Genomic DNA, 24416 nt, shown 5'->3' with positions numbered 1-24416 from the left:
GCTGGCATTAAAAGCAAAAAGAGAGACACTTGCAGTATTTTTGTTGTTTTTGTTTTTTTTTTTTTTCTTTTTTAGCAGCAGCAGTCCTGAAGTTGTCATTTCATTTGAGAGTCTTGCAATAATTGTAGGTGTTTGGAGACTTATTTTTCATTTGCACACATTTCCCATTATAAATAGTAAAGTAGCCTTCCTTTAGAAATAACTCATTTCTTTCATGTCATGTGAATGTTTTCTTTCTGCAGAAAGAAAGGATGCATCTCAAGACTGACCACAGTTCACCCGGGAAAGTTTTGAGTAAGGGCAAATTGGTATCATAAATAGGCAAAAATTGTTAGCATAATTTGTGCATATTATAGTGCAGTGTAGCTCTAGCCTATCTAACTGCTTTTTGACACGTGTCTCCAACTCTGTTGGATACATTTTGCATGAGAGGTGTTATGCAAAATACTGTGTTGCAGCCATCTCACAATAATAGAATGGAGTGCAGGACAGGCTGTTAAACTTGCCCATGCAGCAGAACAAACTTCTTACGCAGAGTTAGCTCTCTGCTATCACAGCTTGACTGTTGCCAGTACCCAAAATAATTCATTTAAAGGTAGCTCTGGCATCTTTATGCTACACTGTGTCCTACTGGGCTTTAAATTTTCCTATTCTTAGGATTTAAGCCGGAGATACCAGCGGAGAACATTTGCAGTTTGTCAGGTGCAACTGGTCATCCTGGAAATCTGAGATTTAACGGAATATTAGTTCATTCACCTTGCTTATTTGTATTCAATCTGTGCATTTATCCACCCATGAGCCAGCTATACTGGAGGTACCAAGATATTTAGTACTTGAAACACTTGAGCATTGCCTGCTTTTATGCTAGAGTGACACACAGCAACATTAGCATGGGGTGGTATACATGCCAAGAACTTGATTTTATACCAGCATTTATTAGTTTCAAGTATACCTTATGAGAACTTTTCTTTGCACATCTACTCACGAGTTTTTCAGCATTTTTATATCACTGTATGTAGAAGTTAGTCAGTCACAGTCATATGTTATCACAACGAATATAAAGAAAAAAGTTTTGGAACTAAAGCAGGAAATGTTTATTAGCTAATTTATGTCTCTCATACAAATATTTATATTTCCTATGTAACTTACCCACAATGTATAAAACAAAAGGAACATTCAAAACAATGCCACTTTCCATATTAGCCAACATGGGAAGATTTTCTCAATATCCGAATTGTAGCTAAATAAGCAACCTGACACAGCTTCTAATTCAGAAAACCACATAACCACATATTTAATCTTAAGCATTTGCATTAGTACTTTGAGATCAAGACCTGCTAAATCTGCCTGCCACATATAAGGGGTTGAGCTGAGGACATTTTTCTCCTCTTGGGATTGGCCTCTGAACTGGAAAGAAAAATTAACTGCATGAATTAAAGTGACACTAATAGCTTTATATGAGAAGGAGCTTTTTTTAATGAAAGGGGAGCATGGATAGTCACTTCTACTTTTGGAGCCTGTTTTTGTTATCTGACGTAACTATCTTGTTTGCTTTGCATTGGCCTGTAAGTGGATCATGCCAAAAATAGGGGTAAGCAATCTGTAGGCTCTTTTATTCTCTTTAAATATCTAACATTAAAAAAATCTCCTTTTTACTATGTTTATTTTCAAAAGACTGATTCTATTCTCATCCGCTTCGAAAACTAGGCCAACAATGGGCACTTTGAATATCCCTGGCCTTACTGTTTGGACAGTGTTTAAGCATATTTTTTCCATCTGAAAATAAGTGTATTTTGGGACATCAATTTAAGGCTAATTATGCTGAAAGCAATTTTAATTTTCACCATCAAAATAAGAGGTAACCAACTGTACACACTTCTCAGAGTATTTGCAGTATATGCAATGTGAATAGGTTGCACTTGTTCACTAGGGGTTTTTTAGTGATTTTTTTAGTAATACTTTACAAACACAGAAAAAAAATTAAAAAGACTAATTTTGTATATAGCCCTGGAATATTGTCATGTAGTAGGTGCATATTCCATGAAGGAAAATACTCTTTCTGCATCAGGCCATTCTATAAATACCTTTGGTCCTGAAAGAAAGAAAGAGAGAACAAATGTAAAAAAAGTTGGAAGGAACTAAAAAGACACTTCAGAATAGAAGCCCTTAAGCATCCTTAACTGTAGCTGTTGCTATGAGCTACAGCTAAAGCTGAGGAGCGTAGACGTAGACTCAATGTGCATGGGAGGTTAGTCTAAAACAGAATCCCAGATATGAATACCTCAAAATCCACAAGAAAGGCAAAATATTGACACCTAAATGTTTCTCAGTTCAGTGAAAATTTGAAAGAAATATGTCTTTTTTCAGTTCAAAACCACATAATACAGCCACTTTAAAATGGTAAGTCCAAACAAACTTTTTATCTCAAGCCTGTCATTGTTTTGCAGGTACGAATTTATTGTAACATAATAATAAATTACTGAATGCTCAAGCAAAGGTTATAGATTATCCCCTGTCAGTGTGTTTCATCCTTCTTGTGAAGTCCAGGATGTTAGACCCTCTAAATTTTTCAAAATTTTTATGTTTCATATTGTTGTTATTCTTTGTATCCCAGATTCCATTTTCAGTCATAACCTGTGTTGAAATGAAAACAGTGTTAATGCTTCCCTTAATTTTACCTTTTTCAGAAGAGGATTACTGATATGTAGGTGCTTTTTTTATCCTTCCCATAGTGCAGGATTGATTTAAAAAAATTATGTAAATAGCTAGTTCATCAAAATGGACTGAATTAAAAGCTGCAATTTCTAAATAAACACTAGCTCAGAAATAATAATCTTTTTTGCATACAATGAAAAAAAATAGTATTTTAAAATAAACTTGTTGACCTTTGATTTAAAAATGGAAAACATTTGTGCATGTAGTGCACAAATATGAATAGGAAAACTGGGATTTCACCAGAAAATTAATTAATTTCCTGATAAATATAATATTTATTTTCTGAGTTTTGCTTTATTCCAGTGAAACAACATTACAAATTTAAAAAATCGACTGCTTCCATGAGATAAAAACAATATTTAGCTGGAAGGTCAGCATCCATTTACAGTGGAAAACCTCTGGTTGTAACCTCACTTTTTAAATGACTGCATGAGAGCAATTCACATTTGAAGAATCATCTTGTTCCCAACCTATAGTGCCTGGTGCCTCAGAGGGTGTTAGTAGGATGATTTGAAGCACTGATCTGTAGGTAGGTCTTCTGCCTTCTACCTCTTCCTAGAGCATTTTATTTTGCCCCTATATTCGTGACAACTCTCATCTTTCTGTCCCCTTCACTGAAGTCCATTCTTGCTCTTGGGTTGCCTCAAAACAGTTTAGGAATGCCTGGCCCTGCCAAGGAAGGAGAATGTGGATGCAAATGTCATTGCCTCTCAGCAGCTTTTTCTGCAGAAGGACAGTCTTTAACTGCTGCATCCTCACTTCATCAACATTTCAATATGCTGCAGTTTCTCCAGAGCAAACATCAGGTTATTTGGCCATGGGTACTACTGTCAAACTTAGTTTCTTCTCTGAGTTTTACAACACAAACTATCATTTTAAGGTTTGTGGTGTTCTAGGGTTAATGCAACTCTGACCAGCAATTATATCCTTACAGCCAGTCTTTTCAGTTGCTGACCATTTTAGGTAAAGGTTGGGAGAGGTGGGTGAGGGGGTGGTGTTGGTGTGAGGATTCTCACCTAGTATCCATTCTTGTTCAAAGATGTATTTAAGTGAGACATTTTTACACTGATCCAGTGATTGACACTGTAACTAAAGCAGGGCTAATTCACTATACAACTTCTGCCATCAGGGCAGGGAAGAATATATGGAATGAAATGAGGCTTCAGTAACACTTAAAAACCCAAAGCATTTGTAAGAAAAAAACTTTAAATATATCAACAATGTAAATTTTATAATAAATTTGCAGTATTATGGAAAACATTAGTTGTAAAATGCCATAAAGTATTTACAGGAGTTAAAATTCATTCTTTGTGGTTAGAGATTGCTTTTCATCTCACAAGACAGAGGAAATAATCAGGTATGGTTTTTCATTTTGATTTTTTCGAGTTTGTGGTTATCCTGTCATGCATAATGCATTACATTCTTGGCTTCTAAAACTAAATTGGCATAATTAAAGATTTTCAATTACTGAATATTGTTTCTGATTGTGTCACAATTTTCTAGGGCTACTTTTAAAACAATTTTATTAGTTTGGAAAAAAATACACAGTATGTGAATTAAATAATATCCAGTCGAAACAGTTTGAAATTTCATCATAGTTACAAGGCTTTATAGGATATAAACACAGTATAGTGTATGTGCATGCTTTCAGATTGCAGGCATAAAAAAATGGGAAAGAATTTAGAAAGTGAACCTAAGTGAAGAATCTATGGGAGAAGTTCAGATTCCTGAGTCTGTCAATAATTCTGTGCAGAAGTCATAAAATGAAAAATTAGAAAGTCTTTCTCATGACTTACATAAAGTTAGGAATGTCTCACAATGAGACCATATCTGCTGGAGACAGGGAAGATGAAGAAAACTGTGACCAACCTTGCTCCTATTGAATCTAAGGAATAAATTTGGCTATAGGATGCATCTGGCTTCCTTTCATGCCAACACAAATTAGCCATTGATATCCAGAGGAATGAAATGAGGCCTGCAGACACAGTTTGTTTTGACTGTTTTTTCTATTCAGTAATTTTTAATGAAGCAACTAAATTAGGCATAACTTGCTACAGCTCTAATGAGTATATTGCAAATTATTAAAATGATAAAACTATGTAGCCTTAAATATTGTCTTAGAATATTTGTCATCCAAAGAGCCTTGGGAAAGGTGCTAATGCAAATGAGTACTCTGAAAGACATTTTTTCATTGTTGTTTGTAGTGAAAATATATTAACAATGATTTTTTTTCTATATTTGTTTACATTTTGAAGTAAAACAACTTATTGATTGTATTTTAACTCTTTTGCCTAACTTTTTCTAAACTTTTCCTCTGAAGCACTCATCTGAAATGAAAAATCCCATTAAAGGCTCTTTGAAACCTAGGATAACTGCCATCTTGCAAGAATAGTGGGCTGAATTGTACCACTCAGTTTATTTAACTACTAAAGATGTGTTCAGTTTTTAAATATACTATGAATTCCTGTATGACCTCAGATCATGTGGCTTTCCTGTGTGTTTTTTACCTGCTTCAACATATAACAGTTTCAAGCAGCCATACATTTTGGAATAAAGTATTTATAATTTGCCTGGTGCTCACTGGAGTCCACATATGTTTATTATATGTATCATTTTATTGTCACCATTACTAGTGCTTAGCAGACAATATTGCATCCTAAGTATTAGAACAATACTTAGGATGCAAATTTAACAACTTCTTCCAGTTAGTGAAGAAGTTAGCTCAGACATCACTATGCATAGACTATATTGGACCAAGATGGATGAATAAATAAAAAGTCTACAATAACTTTTGAAAATAGATTAATAAAAATTGCCACTCCATACAATAGAGAGACAAGTAAATGAAATCCAGGGCCCAAATTACCTGGGGTTTTTAGACAAGAAAAAAAAGTTTCTAAACAAAATCAAAATCAAATTAAAGAGAGAATAGTGGCATTTCAGTTTCTTCTCCATTGTCAAAAGCACCATATAAATTCCAAATAAATGTTCACCAGTACTTAGTGCAACAGTGTAAGGTATTCTGAATGCACTGCTTAGCAGTAGACAGCTTGTTATTTACCTATGAAAGCTTTGACTAGTGTTAAGATGCAGCTTTACAACAATTTAAATCTAAAAATCGTATTGGCATAGACAAGAACAAGACTCAGAATATGAAAAAAAGAATCATTGCCTCCTCTTCAAATTCACCTAGCTTCTGCTCCTGCTGCTAGGTGGACATCCAGGTTAAAAAAAAAAAAAAAAAGTGTCTTGGCTGTAATACACCAAGTACAAAGTAGATGGAATCTCTCCTCTTTCTTCCAGTTGCTGTTCTAAAGCCACAAGCACTAGCCAGGAGCTAATTCATCCTTCACCCAAATTCCAAATTAGATATTAGGTAAATTATACCCATTAGAAAAATGAGATGAAGAACCCATGCTTTCTAACTTGTTTTGCAAATTGATGTGTGAGAGTTGTTTTATTGCAATTACCTCAGAAACTTCTGAGCATGATGAACAGGTTGAAGAGATGGCTGATGGGAAAATCCACAAGGAAGAATCACAAAGACTGTTGTCTGCTGCCCACCACATCTGCTGAAATCTCAATTATAAAGAAAATATGCCACTGTAAATTCCTGGTCTTCTGAAGTGAAAAGTCAGATAGCATGTAAATTATATTTTAAGATATGCTGATATAAGTGGAGTAAAAAATAAGCAATAGCTAAGTTTGTGAATGGGATCCTAAGAAAATGCCCTTAATGAGTATTTACAACTTTGCATGCAGTATATAAATTGCATAAATGCACTGCTCAAGAATATGAAAACCAACTAATATCTTGGAAATTCAGCATGAACTTTTTATTTTTAACTGACTCTGTCTTCACCACAGTGAATGCATATAAAGTTCACCATGATCAGGTAAATCGAAATATTTTCAGTATTGGCAGAGCTGATTCTTCATCTCTTTCTCCGTTTCAGTTTAAACAGGTGTTTTGAAAGAGGCTAACCACAAGAACTGCTTCCTGTAAACCTGTCAGCTTGCTCCCAGGAGTAAAGCTCTGCCAGTTTCCACTGGGAGTGGAAACTTCATTGTGACTCTTTCTTATATTGATTCTTAACTTTTTCAGAGCAAAAGAGATCATAGGTATGATCTCTTGCATAACAGACCCAACAGAACTTCATCTGATAATTCATGTAGAAAAGAATAAATCTACTTTGTCAGGTCCATATTTAACTTAAAAGTATCTCTCTTCGAGATATATCCCATTTTGATTTTTGAGGTCGATATGAATAATTTGGATGGATATACTTCAGTTAAATCAGTGTTTTCCTTTTTCGTTTTAGGCTTGGAGTTAGGAACTCTGATCCCTAGTACCAGGGACTTGTCTCTAAGAGGACCTACTGAGATGCATTGTCGTTGCGTTCCATGATTTACCGTACAGAAAAAAAAGCAAACCAAAGCAAAAACAAACAAACAAAGAAAAACAAAACAAAACAACATCGCGAAGATTCCGCAGTCACTTTTTTTTTTGTTTGTTTCTTTCCCATGGGCAAAAAACATCGGTTAATTCAGAGGGGGAGCTACAAGTCAGGAAAAATCCTGCTGCCCGCGGAACAAACCTGCTTCTGCAGAACCGCCTGCTTAGTCGTATACAGGGAAAACAAACTGATTTCGACGTCCGGATTCGCTTTTTAATTAGACGATGACTCACCACCAAACTTTCCCATTCTTGTCGGAAAATGCAGCTCCCCGGTGACATCTCAGCGGGGTGAGCGCTTTAATCTTCCTCCCCAGAGACACTCCCTGCCCCCCAAAAGAAAGCAGCGAGGCGCACGAGGGGGGTGCCTACGCCCTCTCCCTCCCTCCGCCAGCTCCAGGGCTCCGCAGGCACCGCTCGTTTCCGCCCCGCCACGCCCGGCCCCGGCGGCCGGACCGGGCCCGCCGGCAGGCGGGCGCTCCCCAGAGGAGCAAAAGTTGCCGAGAACGGGCGGGGCGGGGCGGGGCGGGGCGGCGCAGAGCAGAGCAGAGCCCCGCGGAACCCTGCGGAGCCGCGCGCCCCCTGCGCGGCCGGGGCCGGGGCTGGCGGCGGCGGCGCGGTGCCGCCCGCGGCCGCGGTGCCGAGCGGGCGGGCGGCGATTGGCGGAGGCGCAGACAGCGGGCGGGGCCGTGCCGGTGGCCCCGCCCACCCCCCGCTATAAGCCGCTTTGCCGCGTTCTCGTCGGGTCTCACTCCCGCTTAGTGCGTCCCTGTGGCTGCGCAGTGGAAATCCGCACCGGGGAGCTGCTGAGGGGCGCCGGTGTCATGTGAAGGCGCACATGCTCTGCCGTCCACGTAACCTGCCCCCCTCTTCTTCCTCTGCGTGTTTTTCCTAACGTAACTCCTCTCCTTCCCCTCCTCTCCTGCTTTGCCGCTAGCTACCCGTCGCCGCTCCGCGGCCCGGGCGACCCCCGCAGGGGCTCCGCGGCGGGCGAAGCGGCCGCTAGGGAGGAGAGCGCCCGGCGGCGGGCAGCCCGCGGAGCCGCCTCGGAGGTATGGTGTTCCCGGCGGAGCAGAGCTGCTGCGGCGGCTGCCGGCTCCGCGGGTGCTGAGACAGGATTTTTGTGGTGCGGTTCTCGGGCTCCCAGCTTCATGACTGCGCGGAGCGGGGAGCCAACACCATGCGAGGTAAGCGGGCCGGGGGGCGGCTCTTTTCTGGGAAGACTGCTGGGGAAGGGACCGGGGAGGAGGTTTCGTGCCGGGGCAGAGGGGGCCGGGGGAGAAAGTTGACGGGTCGTGCCCGCCCGTCGGCGTGGCTGTTCGAGGCGTGTTCCCGCACCCGCGGGGTGCCGGGGCCCAGCCCGAAGAGCCCTCCGCGGCCGAGGGTGGGGGGACGCCCCCGGCGTACCTGTACGAAAATGCCCAGCATTGCCCTGGGCCGCGGCGGGCAGGGTGGGAGGGAAGGGGCAAATGGATGGCGGTGTCTGTGTCATGAGGTCCCCACCTGCAGCTGCCCACGGGGCGCGCTTGCCCTCGGCAGGTGGCCCGTACCGCGGGAGCCGCCTGCCTCGTGGTCCCGGGTCGCTGCCAGCACGGGGAGGGGATCCCCCTTCCCGCCCCAAAAGTTGTTATCGGGACTTTTTCGTTGCCTTCGCCCTGTTTCCCGAGGCGGCATGTCGCCTGGGCGGCCCCCTTCCCCGGGGATTGCTAATGGGGCGGGAAGGATTGCGCTGCCCGGGACCCCCCTCCGCGTTCCCGCATTTCCCTTCCGCGGCCCCCGAGCCAGCGCCCCTTGCTCAGCCCTACCTTGGAGGGCAGTCAGAATTCTCCCCGAGGGCTTGCTGCCCTAGCCGGTGGGAGTCCCACAGGAGAGCACAGAGCATCCCCACCGACGGGACACCCCCGGGCACGGAGAGCTGCCGGGGTGCTTGTCCTGAGGGTGCCGCTGGGACTGGAGGGGAGCTGCGCACTGTGACTGGCACGCCGGACACTTGAGTGGGTGCGGGACACGTGGGAACGCGTTGTTTCCGCGTGTCCCAGGGCCAGACTTCGCTGGACCCCTTCCACGGGCCAGGCGAGCACCGGCACCGGGACGAGAACAACCCCCGCCAGCCCCCGGCACCGCTCCCCATCTTCCACACTCCTCTGCTCCCCATCTTCCACACTCCTCTGCTCCCCATCTTCCACACTCCTCTTTATCGCCCAGTTCTTCAGCCCAGTTGCCTGACTTAACCCACGGCGTGATAAAGGGGAAAAAAGTAGTCTTTCCTGGAGTATGGGGACGGAGGAGAAGGTCTTACGGTGAGCAGAACACGCTTGAGGTTGACAGCGACATGACCTGCAGATTTCTTGGGTCTCCGGTTTGCTTTAATGAATGGGGACGCACACGCTAGAAACAACTTTTAGCTAGGATTTCCTCTTGTGGGGTATCAGCTCCCGTAGCTAACAGCGCTAACAGATCACGCGTGTGTAATTTTCTTTAAGAGAATTGTAACTTCGACATTTACGCAGAGAAACGAAAAAAAAAAAAAAACCCTCTTTCCCCTGCATTCTTAGAAGACAGGGTGTTCGCTTTGGGGCATCTGGCAAGAACTTGCTAAACAGTATTTGTCATTCATAAGAGCAACAGGAAAGGGACAGAAAACTCTCAGTTCTGCAGAGCGGCCCCTCTTGCAGCTTTGCTGTTGCTCCCACCGCCCCCGGCCCCGCCCGCACCGCATCGCCTCCAGTGCGAGCAGAGCCCACCGGTGGCTGAGGGGTTGTTTTCGAAACGTTCCCCTCAGTGCCCCCTGGGCAGGAGACCCGTCTCCCCTTTCCCGGACGGTTTGTCCACCCGAGCCACAGGGGGCGGTGCCGCCGCGGAGCGCAGGAGTGAAATGTCGTCCTTCTCCTCTGACCCCTTCTTTTAAACAAGGTGCAGGGGGGGAGGCGGATCTCTGCGCGCACCTGGCTGCACCGCTTGCGGGGTGTGCCCCTGCTCCTCGGCCGGCTCTGAAGCTGTGCTGGCAGCTGCCGTCCGTGGAGAGGTGCTGCTCTGCCCCTAGAATGCAGGTTTAGATTTGCATTGTATTTAGGCTTGCAGAATAGGGAATATGCGGGGGGGGAGGGGGGAGAACTTGGATGGAGGGAGGAGAAGAAAACAACAGACAACTTTCATCCTTGTGCAAAACTCATGTGCCGAACTCGGGTTACCAAACTGATGCTTTACATCAGGTGTACATCAACATGAGAGCAGCACTTGACACCCCCACAAGAACACTGTATGCTAATAGAGCATCTGTTCATTGCATTTGTGGCTTTCCTAATAAAGGAAATAAATGTATATTGCAATTAACAGATTGTGAGCTTCCATAAGTTAATGCTTTTAGACAGCTGTAAGCCTTCTTGTGAAGGTACAATTGTTTTCAACTATGTTACATTCACTGTTGGGTTTGAAGGAAGAAGCTCACTCTTGTACATGTGAGCTCTTCCCCCAAACTTTCTTAACTGAGCTGTGATCCTTCCAAGCTGCAGTTGATGCACCCAGCCCAGCATGCCTGGGATGTGCAGGGGTTGCTGTGGTTGCTTACTTGCTCCACATTGGAGATGGAGGCCAAAGAGCTGCTGAAAATACACAGCCTGTATTGCTGCCTGCTGCATCCCAAAGCACTGGGCAGTCACAGGGGCTGTTGGTCATCCCATCCCATTGGAAGCACACCTAGCTTTGGGGCACACTTCAGTCATTGGTTGTGTCCTATCCAAAATAGTAATTCCCTGTACTTCAAATCTTGGTTTAAATCCATTTCAGGATATGTACACATGCTGATTTATTATAGTGGCACAATATTCTGGTACAGGAGGCTGCACACTTGTGCTTTTGGTGCTCTCATTGTCATGGTAGGTCTAGGTATTTCCCTCTGAACTGGGAATGGAGGTTTTGGAAGTTGATGACTTTTATACCTATGTTTTATAGAGGCAAACATAAGTATAAAAGAATGACATTTACAATGAGCGTTCATCACACTCTTCCTTCCTTCCACCTGTCCGACTCCTGCCAACATCCTGTGAGGGGGTTAAGAACACAGAAGGTGTTCTTAAGTATATTTTTTAGAAAAAGAGGACTGAACATGCACTCAAATTTTGTGCTGTTTAACTAAAAAGAAAATAAAATTTAATGCTGTTTCATCTTGTAATTTAATTTTTGGGCATGTGCTACCCACAGAACCCAAGTTTGTGATCACAATTATTTGAGTTTTGAAAGTGACATTAATGCAGTCATATAGAGTACCCCTTTTACTGGAAAAGTAATATTTAACCTTTCAATTGGGAATCTTACTAAAAAGCTTTATCTTTTATGTTTTAAAGAAAAGGAGCTCCACAGAACCCTGAAGCCAAGGTATATGAGCAAGTTTTTCTGTATAGTTTTCTGTTATTGGTGTCAGGACTGAGCAATGATACATGTTACATAGTTACTCTGTTTTCTTAGCATCACTGAAATATTTGTAAGCAATTAGGAAAGCGTGAGTCAAACAAATCCTCTCTTGCTGAGAGTGCTATTTAAGTAACATACAAATAGTCTGGGTAACAGAAAGTTCTCCTTAATTTGATAGATAAGTGCGGGGAATCTTTATAAGCTCATTAAATCAAAGGAAACTTACTTCCTAAGTTATTCCAGGAAAAATAAATATGACTAAATTTGAAATATGTAACATTAATATCCTAAAATATGTCAGTGAACACATTGACTATTTAAAACAAAGGTGGTAAGAGAGAGGCAATTTTGACAGACTTAGGACCCTACCCCACCACAGCAAAACCTATTTGTCATCACAGCGTGGTGCATCAGCTACTAATTACCTGAATAATGTTATTTGATTTCATTGACACTCCTTGATATGTGATGGAACACAAGTTTCTGGTGTTAGGCCTTTGCAGGTCAGATTTTAACAAATGTCAGTAAATGTTTAGAAAATCATCACTCAGTAATAAACTATTATTGTGTTACATATTTTAAAAATGCAGATGTGTATAGTTGATGTAGAGTGACATCTCTCTAGAATGAACAAAAATCAGACCTGAAGCATGAGAGCCTATTTGTACCTCTGCAATAATTTACTTTGAATTGCACCATATTTGTGCTCCAAAGGGTATCTTGCATTTATCTGTAATTGTTGTATTATGCCACGATGTTGCAGTGGGAGGGGAATACATAATGAAAGTTCATCGATAGAAAACTATCTGTTTCAATATCATTGGAATTTTTACCACAGAAAAGATTTTTGTTTCTGTTTTTCATGGATAGAAGTCTGGTGACCTATAATATGACGGTTAATGTAAAAACTGTAAAAATATCATGTGCCTTAGCTGGAAACAATTTCTCTTTTGTGGTATGGAAAATGTCTAACATCCACTATTGGCGTTTTACAAATACAGTGACAAGCAATAACTTGGTATGATTTACCCATTTGACAATATGGTCATGACTGCAGGTAGAGATCACTAAATTTGTGTTTTGTGATTGAAAACTATATTGGAGGAAAATAAACAAGGAGAAAAAAATATATCTTCTGAGTAAAATGGAAGTCAGAATTTCTGTTCAAAATGTTCTTGTGTTAACTTGTGGAAAGTCTTTAGGGTGCTATCATGGGTACCCCTATATATGATATTGACATGTCCCTATTAAGAAATGCATGGATGAAGTATACCTTCAACAGTACTGTGTGTTATTAAACAGTTCCAGGAACTAGGATCTGCCATAGTATGGACACTGGTTACCTGATACAGGAAAACAAAATCAAAGGAGTGAAAAGATTCCTAAGCTACCCAAGAAATCATTTTCCTTCCTCTCAAACAATGCAGTGAATTCACAGAAATCAAGGTCTGTGCTATGAAATTGAAGAATGTATACTTTGTAGCTGAGGACAAAAGATGTGCACAGGAGTAAATATTGATTGAACTAATCATCAGATGAATAGAAATGAGCTGTACCAGTGCACCAGTATAATGGGTTGTGTTAGCAGTCCATATGCTGCCCTTTCAACCCTCGACCCTATCTATTGAGCTCATAATGAGGGAAATCACAGGTGTTATAACGGCATTTATGGTAAATGGGGCTAAATATAATAGTATAATATAGTTACATAGGAGAAAAGGGAAATTAGAAAACAAAAAGAAAAGAAACTCTGAGCATTGCTACACAATCATGAGGTAACAGTAGTGTGTTAGTGGCTAGACATTGTTTTACACTTATAAGATGCTGCCCTAGATCACTTGCTGTTGAGCTTAGTAATAAACCTGTTAAATAAACTTCAACCAAAGCGTAAATTTTAAGAAGCCTGATACATTTGAATTTAAAATCAGTTTCTTTAAAGAGCAATTTTAACAGCTTTGTGCATTTAGCACAGTTGGGGCTTTCCATAATGACTTTCATAGACAAACTATAGATGTCAAAATGTTGTTCTTTGTGCTTCGTGTTTATAAAGTTCAATGTTGTTGTTCCTTCCGATTCTGTATGCAGTCTGGGCAAAGTCTGTAGTGCAGCTTTGAGAATAAGACATCACACAGTGTCACTGGGGGTGGCAGACAGAAGGTGCCTTTTGGATTGTGCCATTTTCCTGTTTGTTTCTAATATTGCTTTCATGAGCATATTAAAAACTTTAATTTATGCACAGGATTGCAAATACAGTACAGCTGTGATGGCCTGGTCCATGTTTGACTGAACAACACTTACTCACTTCATTGGTCCTATTGATGAGACATTTGTCCCTCTGTATTTTTGCTGTCTTGGAACTATTTTTTATAAAGCAGAAACACTCACGCTTAACTTTGCCAGACACATTCTGCTGGAAATTTATGCAAACAGAATGACAGCTGTTTCTGCCTCTGCTACAAGTATATAGGCTAATTTAGTTTGACATAAATGTTGTTATTGTGCTGTTAATGATGAATTATTTTGATGAATTGTCAATTACAATGCTTCTACACAATTTTTAAAGAAGATCAACAGTTTTATTGCTGCACAAAAATGCAATAAATTTTAAAAATCATATGTTTATCTGGATCATGGACATTTAAAACCACACACTCATTAAAGAGTAAACGTCAAGTAATTATGCTTCCTTGATAGGCAAGCTCATTTTGCAAGAGTTTTTCTTTATCATGGGCCTTGTTTATGCGAGTAGTTCAGTTAGATTTGATGGGACTACTCGCATAAATAAGGCAAACTGAATTTGAGACTGTTTATTCTGTCCCTTTGAAACCCAGTGACTTGGGATTGTAAGAAGCATGAATGATTATAAGGGCATGGGAATTTATATATTAATATATTACAGGGAATCAACGTGGTAGGAAGCTTGCCATGTTAAAAAAATCTTCTTGCCCTGAAATTTCAATAAAAACACCTTCCACTCCTAACTGCCTACTACTCTTTGGTGCTCAAATATAGCTGTTGGCTTGGCTGGAAATTCATATTTTCTGGGAAAAGATGTTGGTAAATATACTACTTGTTTTCTCAGCTAATGCTGACATATGAGAAGTATTCAAAAATGTTATTCTTCTGCCAATTATCAATAAATTACTTTGACTGTTAACGCTGATTGCTGCATTACTGCTCGTAAATAGTGGCCAAATCAATCTTTAAGTAAAGATTAAGAAAATACATGCAATTGTAATATATTTAGGCATGTATATGCTACACAGGGTAATAAACATTTTAGCATGGCTAAAAAAGCAGGATAATTTTAAGAGTAATTTTGATGATCATAATAAAGTCAGTCTTTAAATCATTCTGCTTGCTTACAGATGTTCTTGAGGTGGTCTCAGAGTTAACTGATTCCTTTTATTTATACATGGTCACTTAGAAGGTTTCCTGAACACAACAAACACCTTTCATACCAAAAAAAATTTTTAAGAGTCTTATTTCTGCTTCTCCAACTCACAGTAGCTGTGACTTTATCCTTCAGAGAAACATTTCCAAACAAGACACGCGTTCCCATTGCATTTAATTTTTTCACTCTCTGAAGCAATCCTTTAGCCTAAAAATGTCTTTATTCTTACAAGTAATATGTATTATGAGGGTTTTTGAGTGAAGGTGTTCATGGGGGGGAAGAAGCTAAATCAAAAGAAGACAAAAAAGAAGTTGTTAAGTTACAGTTCAGTCTACTGTCAAAATAATGAGCTGTCAAGAGGGTAGCATATTACATTTTGGAGCAGGTTGTTGTTGGTCTCAGATGAAATTATGGTTCTCCTAAAATAAACTTCAAGTGTAAAAAGTGAAGACAAGGCTGTTTATAAATAAGCAACTCTTAAATTACCATTCCCACTACAACAGGAGGTAAAGTGTGATAGGCTTTATGCAATTTAATAATTTGTGGAGGTTAGATTATTTAGTGTGGATTACACATTGAAAGCTTCTACTTGTTTGAAAGGTATTTGCAAACTATAGATCCAGTCCCAGAGTTGATGGCATGTTTCTGTTAGCTAGCAGAGTAAGAACTGCAGAGCAAACCATTTTCCAAAAGATTTACTGGAAATGAGAATTAGTGAATTTACTATATCTGAACTGTATAAAACTGAATTTAACAAAATTAAGGAGAATATGTGCATTAAAAATGTTGTTTAGAGACATTCATGTGTGGCGTCTTCTGTTGCCTTCTTGAAAAATATGCCTGATTTTACTAGGTGATGATAAACTGCTGCCATTTAAGTTTTTGATTTAAGAGCCTGTCACAGGAGTGCTTTTTAGAAAATCTAACACTACACTGCTAGTGCATTTTTTTTCTTGATCACTTGTATACTTCAACAGTGGAGCACCAATTTTGCTTCTCAAAATAAGATGGAAAAATAAAAGTAAACATTATATTTTGAATCCTGACTAAGTAGTGAAACAGGTGCTCTATTGTTTCTTTTCATATTTGTCTGTCTGGAAGAAGAATGAAGCGGCAAACTGGCTATGAAAAGAATTGCTTACTTCAGTGCATATTGTTTGGGGGATTTTGGACAATATTTGTACAATGAACTGTATTTAGTATTTAATTGGAATGAACTGAAAGAAAGGAGAGACCATGCACAGGAACTGAGGCCAGATATTCAAATGCAGTGGGAGCACAAATATGAACAAACGCAGCACAGTCTAGTGGCACAGAGAGGTAATGGCACTAGAGAAGAAATGTATTAATAAGGCACAGCGCCATTCAGTGATTTCATCTTTGTGAAGAAAAGAAACTTTTGGAGAAAGTTCCACTGATGACCGAGCAGATTTTTTAGGAATTTATATTAAAACTGTTACTGTTTTCTTTCAGTGCATTTGTGAAAATTATACAAGTACTGATTATTATTAGTATCTGGCAGCAAGCCAGACTTCTTTTAATGACACAAGCCATTCTCTCTATACCAATGCATATAGAAATGGAAATGTGATATAAGAAATATCAGCTTAACTGTTTTTTTTTTTACTGTATGGAAACCTATAATATATATCATACTATAAGATAGTATATAAGCAATACTGCCCCAGTAATCATTATTAGATGTGCCAAGTAGAACACTGGGAGATTTGCATATTAAAGTTGGTTTATATCAGCAAAAGTAAAAAATAGCAACACTTTTACTAAATTTTCTCATTCAAAAAGCTATGTATTCTAAATAATTTAAAATTTATAGCTAAAGTCACAAGTACTAAATAGTACAAACTACAGCCACACATAGATAAAACAGTTTTCATTTCTTTGAAAGGAATGCACTTTACTGAGGAATCACAATTATTAATATATACTAGTTTACTCTTAGCCATAGCCAGTTTTGAAAAATTCAGATTATATTAATCTCGCAAATGATTAAGTAGGAATAAGGAGGAAGATTAAAACAACGTCAATAGAGGCAAAGTATGGTTGATTAGCACCCATTGAGAAAAACTCAAACTGCAGATTGTTCCATAGCTCAAAGAATGTCGACATCATGTTCCACTACAATTTGCAAAGCGCTTCTACATGCTTATGAAAGTAAATGCCTCATTCTGAACTGGTCGAGAATAAAGGCATTACCAATGTTGTGGCAGCTGTTGCAATATTAAAGATGACATTTCAACAGTATTTAGTAACTACCATAATTCAGCCATAATTTAATATATAATTAATGTATTATTTTAAAAAAGGAAATAAATTGCAGAAAACTTTGCATGCAATATCTACTCTGACATTTTGAGAAGCAACAATTATCACACAAAGATTTCTGGAGAAACTTCATATGTGTCAGTATTTCAAGCAAATGTATGTTATAGTATATTAGATAAACTGAGTAAAATCTGTCTGCAGAGCTGTGGTTAATCCAAGATGTAGCTTTAATTTTGAAACAGAATTCCCTATAGACTTGGCTGGAACATTTTACTGTAAAAACTAATAGTACAATATGGCTCATTGGTTGTTTACAGTCTACTGATTTTCAGAAGATGGGAGAGCTAAAAAATGCTGTCACTTTGAGTTCAGCAGATAAGAAGAGAGAGAACTTGCACTGCCTTAATTCAGGTGCCTATGTAGATGTTGCTTTCTTCATTTATCATTGATTTGAGTTTGTCAAAATTCCAGTATTTATTTTTGTAAAAGACCATTTACCAAGATGTTCTAAATCAGCAGTTGCTGCAAACTCTAGTGGGAGTGCCATGAAGAACAGGACACTAAATAAGACCTTTTACAGCAAGTCATTTTCAGGCTTCAGCAGAATTTAGGAGAAAAAGATTGTGCCAGCTGCATCATAAAACTGAAGGAGAGAAATACATGCTTTCAGCAGGGAGTTTAAACAGGTGCAAGAGAAAACATGGAGAAAAAATGGTGGTGAATTTGGATAAACAACAAACTAAATAGAAAGGGTGCTGTTTTGAAAGAGAGTGAGTGACATGGAAGTAACTGGAAATGTAAAAGAAAATAATGGAATAGAAAAACAAAGAGTGAGGAGATGGAAGGTTTTTTTGATATGAACAGTCCTGTACTACAAAGTGTTGGACTTTTCAATGTCCACTCATTGCAGGTGGAGTTAATTACAGTAGGCATGCTGTTAGAAATGAGAAAGAGAGAAGCGGAAATAATAGAAAAAAGGAATGAAATAAGGAAAAGAATGAATGTACAATATGTATTGTACATTGTGCTACTTTCTATTACTTGGTGTTGCATGTAGATTTGTTGTAATGGGTCTTCAAACTATTTGGTATTCAGCTAAACACTAACATTAGACATCCGCTCTCATTCCTTTCAATATGTATATCCAGAGCTCCCCTACTCAGGAGTGCTGCAAGTTGGAACATCACATATACAGTTATGTAAGCTGTCTGTACAAGCCTGGCATTCACTGCTCTTCAGCCAAGTTAGTAATTTGCAAAATTAAAATGTCCTTCGCAAACTATGTCCAAACCTGACCTTTTTAAACTCTGGATTGAATCAAATCAGGGTTTTTTTCTCTCTTCTGTTATTTTTCCATCCCTTATTCTTTCTGTATATTTTTTCAGCCACTTTTGTTAAAAAGCAGTACACTCAGAAAAGTCTTTGACACTAAACTTCATTCACTTGTTAAAAAATGCATAATTGGTTCATTAAACCATGCGTCATACATGCCCGTGTATTACAGAAAGATGTTTTGTTCTTTTCACCCTTTTTGTTCCTTTTGGTTTATCTTTGTTTGGGATATGCTGTAGGGAAGAAATAAACAGTTTGTTAAATCTTGGCCTGACTACATCTCCGTCATGTACCTTTATTACATTTGTATGCCTGTAGCCTTGGAGATAGAAGAGGTGCTTGGGAGATGAATCTCTGCTTTCCTATACTGCTTGGTTGCCAGCACCTGCTCTTTCTCTTGCCTGGTAAAAGAATTTGCCTGTATCCTCTTTTTTTTATTTTTTTCAAACAATCTGTTATGTAGAGTTCACCTAATTCATATAATAGGCTTTTGAAGACAGTGGAAATGTGTAGCAGTGAGGAGAGAATGTCCTATCTGATTGCAGCAAAACATTTTTTTGTAAGATAGAAATAATGCCTTTAGATCATTTCTCAATGCTCAGAAGATAAAGAAAAACAAAGAATGTTCTTACGATGCTCTCCATTTCTCCAAGATCGGGGTGATTTTTAAGTATATACCCTTGACTAACTTTTCCTTCCGCAGCAGCCCCACAGAGCTTATTACAGAACCAAACAATCGCAGAACTCTCCACAACCAAAAAGAAAAAGGAAATCTGAATTTTCGGAAAACTACTCTGGTAGCGTAGGAGGTTCATTTGCATGAATTCTCTGCTTTCCCACCTCCCTCCTGTAGTTTTCTGTAAGTCCTAAGCATAAAACAGGCAAAGAGCCAAGCTGTCATCCGTTAACATCTATTTCATCCTTTCTCGGGATCAGCTGAGCTAGAGGAAGGTATGTGTCTCAGAGGAAAATCTTTATGCTATTACTGAAATGTTTAGGAATGCATCAGATTTTGACCCAGTGTTAACCTACATTATCTTTGGGGCAGAAATGAGCAGCAGGATGAAACAATTTCAGGAAGACAAATGCTATTAAATGCATATTGTGATTTTTCATAATCTCCAAAAGAGTTGTTTTGACATATGCTTCACTGTGGGAAAAAGTCAAAGGATGAACTTTTAGTTTATTGTCGAGAATAATATAAATTGTTTAGGAATTATTTTTCATTTAAGGAATAAGGTTATTTCTATGTGAAACAACCGAGCACTATCTAGCAGCCAACAGTTACTGTATTTTAAGCTGTACTAAATCATCAATATTTTACTTATGGCTCAGGAAGGTAACTGAAAAGGTTTCTTATTTTAGATGTATCTACAGATGTATTTCATATTTCATGAGGGAACAGGTGATAATTTGATACATTTATGCATAGAATGGTTGACAAATTCCTTACAAAATAAATAACATTATTTTCCTGTGATGTGAGTTTAAAAAAAAATCCATTTCCAATGGGAGATGCATTCACATCCAAGCATACAAACTCACCTACATATCTATTTATTTTTGTAGTTTATAATGGAGAGGGAAAAGAGAAAATAATATGCAATTTTCCAATCCTGTTTAGATATCAGATTTTGCTCGTAGAGCTAACCAGTCATTCTGATATATGTTTATTAGTTTTGGGTTTTACTGTAGTTGCTTATTATCTTTTAGATTTTTTTGTGCTATGTTAGTTTAAATCCCCACCTCCACTGGTTGTCAGTTACTTGTTGCTTCTTGGTACATTTCATGTTCTTGTAGTTTTTCATTGTGTGAGCTGCTTCTGTCACAAGTATCCTCTTACTGTCAGACTCAATAGAAGGCCATTGAATAGGTGTTAAGGAGGAACCTGGAATATGATCCTTCCACACTGTTCATTAGAGTCGTTAGAAAAGCAGGTTGAAGAAGAGTTTGTAGTTATGCATACCAGAATAATCTATAGTTACCACATTGATGAATGCTTTCTGTAGTGACATTTATCAACTATTCATGTACAAGAAAGCAAAAAAAGTGTATTTAAGTTATGTCTTTCACTTTCTTCTTCTGCATGACTGTTTCTACCTATGTGAGAGATAATAATGTTCCAGAGATTTAGGACCTGTTCCTGAAGGGGTTTTTGGCATGTGAGTAAGTTGCATGGGTGAGGTGACTGATGTGCAAAAGTCCTTGCCAGTGTGAACTTGTTAGGTGCAGACCTAACAGAGGTCCTGGGAGCTGAACTGCCCACGGCACTGAGGCTGTCTCTCTCCCATGCCATTTCCCTATTGCGCTTCAACACTGACCTTGAAAGACCCTCTGTGGCCGTTATAACTGTGGCCTTGCTGCCGACAGTGTCAACAGGAGTGCCAATCAGTGCTGTGTGGTGGGTTTTGTTTTCCCTTTTTTATGAACAAAGTACATTGAGGCCTGTATTGAGACCACCAGATTACTTCATGCAGGCCATCAAGTACCATGACATTTTTATTTTCCTCAGTCACTATCAACCTGGTGTTGAACCTTCATCTTAATCTGCATACAGTCCCTGTGTCTATCATTAATTTGAAATTGTTTCACTTAGTAGGAGAAGATGTTTAGTCCTGAAATAAAATATGTTAATAAAGCACAGTATTATGTAGCAAGAATGTAAAATGCCTCAAGTTGCTTCTTGCAGTTAGATGCTGAATTTGAGTCTGCTTTTACAAAGTCCACAAATTTTATCAAAATTCTGAAGAATCGACCAGGCATACAGAAAGGGTGCAGCAGGAATGACAGGAGCATTACAATTTTATATCAGATAAAGAGCCCCGTGTGTTACAATAAGCTTTGCAATCTAACATACAAACATGGGAGTCTATATTCCGTTATGGGCTTCTCATAAATGATCTTAGGACATTTCTAGTTACTAGGGCCTTTCTGTCAAAAATATTCAATCATGTTCAGACATATTCCAGACTTCTAAGGTTTCAGAGATAGAAAGCTGAGCTGAAAGACAGAGTTGTTCTTAAGCATTGCAGGGAGACCAGGATTAAATCAGTTGTTCTGAAACATTATTCTCTATTTTTCTGTCTGTCAGCAGAAAAGTTATTTTACAGGAATCTTGATTTCTTCTTTTAAATATATGTGAACAAGATTTTCTCAATGTCCAATGGAAGGGGTAATCGCTAGTGTCCATTTAAATCTATAATGCCAAATTTCAAGTAACATACATATATATGTGGGTGTAGACTTGTCAGCTGAATACAACATTCTTGATTGTATGTTTTTGCAGTATTTTTAATATTTTAAACTTTTACAGTATTTCATTCTTTTGTTTTCATTACTGAGCAGGAATTATATGGTACAGTTCAGGTTTTGATTGGTTTGGGATTTTTTTTTTCTTTTCCCTCTCTGTGAAAGCTGTGATCCCTCGTAGTGAGACATATTATAAGCATGCATGCAACTTTAAATCCTGTGGTAATGAAGCTAAAGTTGAGGAAATGTTAGAAATTTGTTATTAGCAACAGTAGACAAGAAAGCACAGGGAGAGCAGAACTGGCTTGTTATTAAGTCATAATAAGGCTGCAGATTGGACTGTGGATATATCCTCTTAAAATAGCTGTCCTGATGCTGAAAAGAGTGAGTACTCTTAGCTATTTTGAATATATATATCCATGAAGAGGCTGTAGAAGGAATCATGTAGATGTTAGAACAGCTTAGCAAGTTATGCCAAAAGAGATTTTTATTCCAGTTCAGTAAATTCAGCTGGCTAAATTTCTGTAAAAGAGAGAAGGCTATAAGGAGGAGGGGCGAGTGTATGAGTGAGTGTGAGTGATTTTGTGAAGAGAGATAAAGAAATCTGTGTTAAAGATGAGAGAATTGGGGGAGGGAGACACTTTAGCCTCTCCTTTAAGTACATCTCCCTCCTGAGTACATTTACTTCCATCACAATGGGCTAGAAGAGATCTTTGTTTAGTGGTGCAGTGCCCCTGAGACCTAATTTAGCTTTTATAGCAAATTCAAAAAGAGACAGAGTGAGCAAGAGAGACCAGAACAAAGGTATGAGTTTGCACTGCGAATATTGATACTTGTGGGTGGCTTCTGTAAATCTTTTAAAAGAAATTCTCCTAGAAATGCTGACTTGGACTGTCTGCTAAAGGAGGGATGAACTTTAGAGATGCACATTGTTTCATTATTCAGCTGTGATAATGAGAAGATGGTATAATGCGTGTTGTAGTGCAGCAGTGGCTTTGTTACTTTTAAATTACAAGCAAAAAGCCATTAAAGTCAAGCAGAAATCAAAAATTGATTTTGCTTCTGAAAACGCATTTTTTTAATAAGTCATACTGTTAGAAATGTATATTGGATCTAGTTCTGTGAACATTACAAAGATATTCTCAGGAGTCTCAAAACTTAATGTATGATATTTCTTATTCCTTTGTTCAAGTGACTTTTTTGGAGAGTTTGGAATGGTTTTGCTGTCTTCTAGCACATAATTTTGCAAAGGTCATCTTTGGCCCCCTGGATTTAGGGCCACCAAGATGTTTTTTGAATAATTTTTTCCTGTGTTTTACAAGTGTATATTTTCATCATAATGGAATTGTATTGTGTGTTTATGTAACCCCATGAATCTTACTCACTAGGACCCATTTCTGTACAGTCTTGACATCAGAGCTTTGCTTTGCCACACTACAGATATGTCTTGTGAATATCACTATTTTAAAAATACAACATGGAACAAATACAGATGCGGGGGAAATTTGCTTTGGAGTAATGTACTATTCTGTTATCAACACGCAAATATGGTATTGACATCTAGAGTTATGGACAGCTGCAGAAATACATTTTTGATTAAAATGAGACAAGATTGAATGAATCTCCCATTAGTTGATTTAACTTGAGCTTTTATTGGTACTTTTATGGATGATCCAGTTGTCCTGCAGGTTTATATTTTACATGAACATTTCCTTCAAAGAGTATTTGATAAATAAAACATAGGCTTGTCAACAACATATGGAAAGCTGATTTGAGTCATCTCAAAAGTACGCATTTAAAAGTGCATACCTTTAAGGAAGTCATATTTATACTTTATTTATCATCTAAATTCAACCATCTTCCTGTTCCTTCTCTGAAGAGCACTCGCTAGTAAATATCCTACTTCCACAAACTTGTGCCCACAGAGGCCATTGCTAGTTTATGTCATATTGCCTCACTGAAACTTGTTGCTGCTGTTGCTAAGTAGTCCTATTAGCACCAGCCAATAGCATGGTATAATTCCCTCAGCAGCAGATTTCAATTAAGGGTCTGGACATATAGGTGGTTTCTTCAGCTGGTCAGCTCCAGTAGCAAAAGGAAAGGCCTCAAGAGCTGTGCTGTGCAACATCTTCATTCATTAAGATTTTTTGTAATAAATTCAGGCTAGGTATCTTAGAAAAAATATTTATAACAAATAATTGAGCTGTTTCTGTTTTCCTCTTGTATAAAGTCATTTGGATAGGAAGCTAGTGTTTGCAGTTATGTTTGTTTCCTTCATTTTCCAAATAGATTTTATCTCCTCTATGCTGTGTTGAGGAGAAAAACAGCTGAACGTGAACCAACAGAAAATCCGCTTTTAATCTATGGTATGATTAGGAATCCCTCAAAAAGATCCTGTACCAATGTTCTCTTCTGCCAAAGAAGAAAGCATATGAGAAATTTTCAGAAACATTTTGGGATCTGCATAGAAATATAACTTCTTAAGCAAAAAGATCTGAGATTAAACAAGAAGCTTTAGGGTCAACACATTACCTTGCTATTTAAAAAAAATTTGGTATGTTGAGGGGTTAGCTGAGA

The 24416-nt window shown here is 38.9% G+C and overlaps 1 protein-coding gene and 1 long non-coding RNA gene across 2 annotated transcripts in view; one reads left to right on the top strand and one right to left on the bottom strand.

Moving 5' to 3' along the window:
- Positions 1–1070: 1070 nt before the first annotated feature.
- On the bottom strand, positions 1071–7763 carry LOC141937754 (uncharacterized). Its single transcript, XR_012627056.1, has 3 exons — positions 7406–7763; positions 6186–6294; positions 1071–2092 (listed from the first exon to the last, which is right to left on the bottom strand). It is a non-coding gene; the product is annotated as an uncharacterized LOC141937754 (long non-coding RNA).
- Positions 7764–7941: 178 nt separating this feature from the next.
- Positions 7942–24416, top strand: part of RORB (RAR related orphan receptor B) — a 134873-nt gene continuing 118398 nt past the window's right edge. Inside the window, exon 1 of the mRNA XM_074856085.1 lies at positions 7942–8358. Coding sequence (XP_074712186.1) covers positions 8352–8358 — 7 coding nt within the window. The 5' untranslated portion in view covers positions 7942–8351. The remainder of the gene's footprint in view (positions 8359–24416) is intronic.

The sequence above is a fragment of the Strix uralensis genome, chromosome Z (assembly GCF_047716275.1).
Source record: "Strix uralensis isolate ZFMK-TIS-50842 chromosome Z, bStrUra1, whole genome shotgun sequence".
Classification (NCBI taxonomy): Eukaryota; Metazoa; Chordata; class Aves; order Strigiformes; family Strigidae; genus Strix; species Strix uralensis.
Note: the sequence above shows the minus strand (reverse complement) of the source record. Positions and strands in the feature narration are given on the sequence as shown.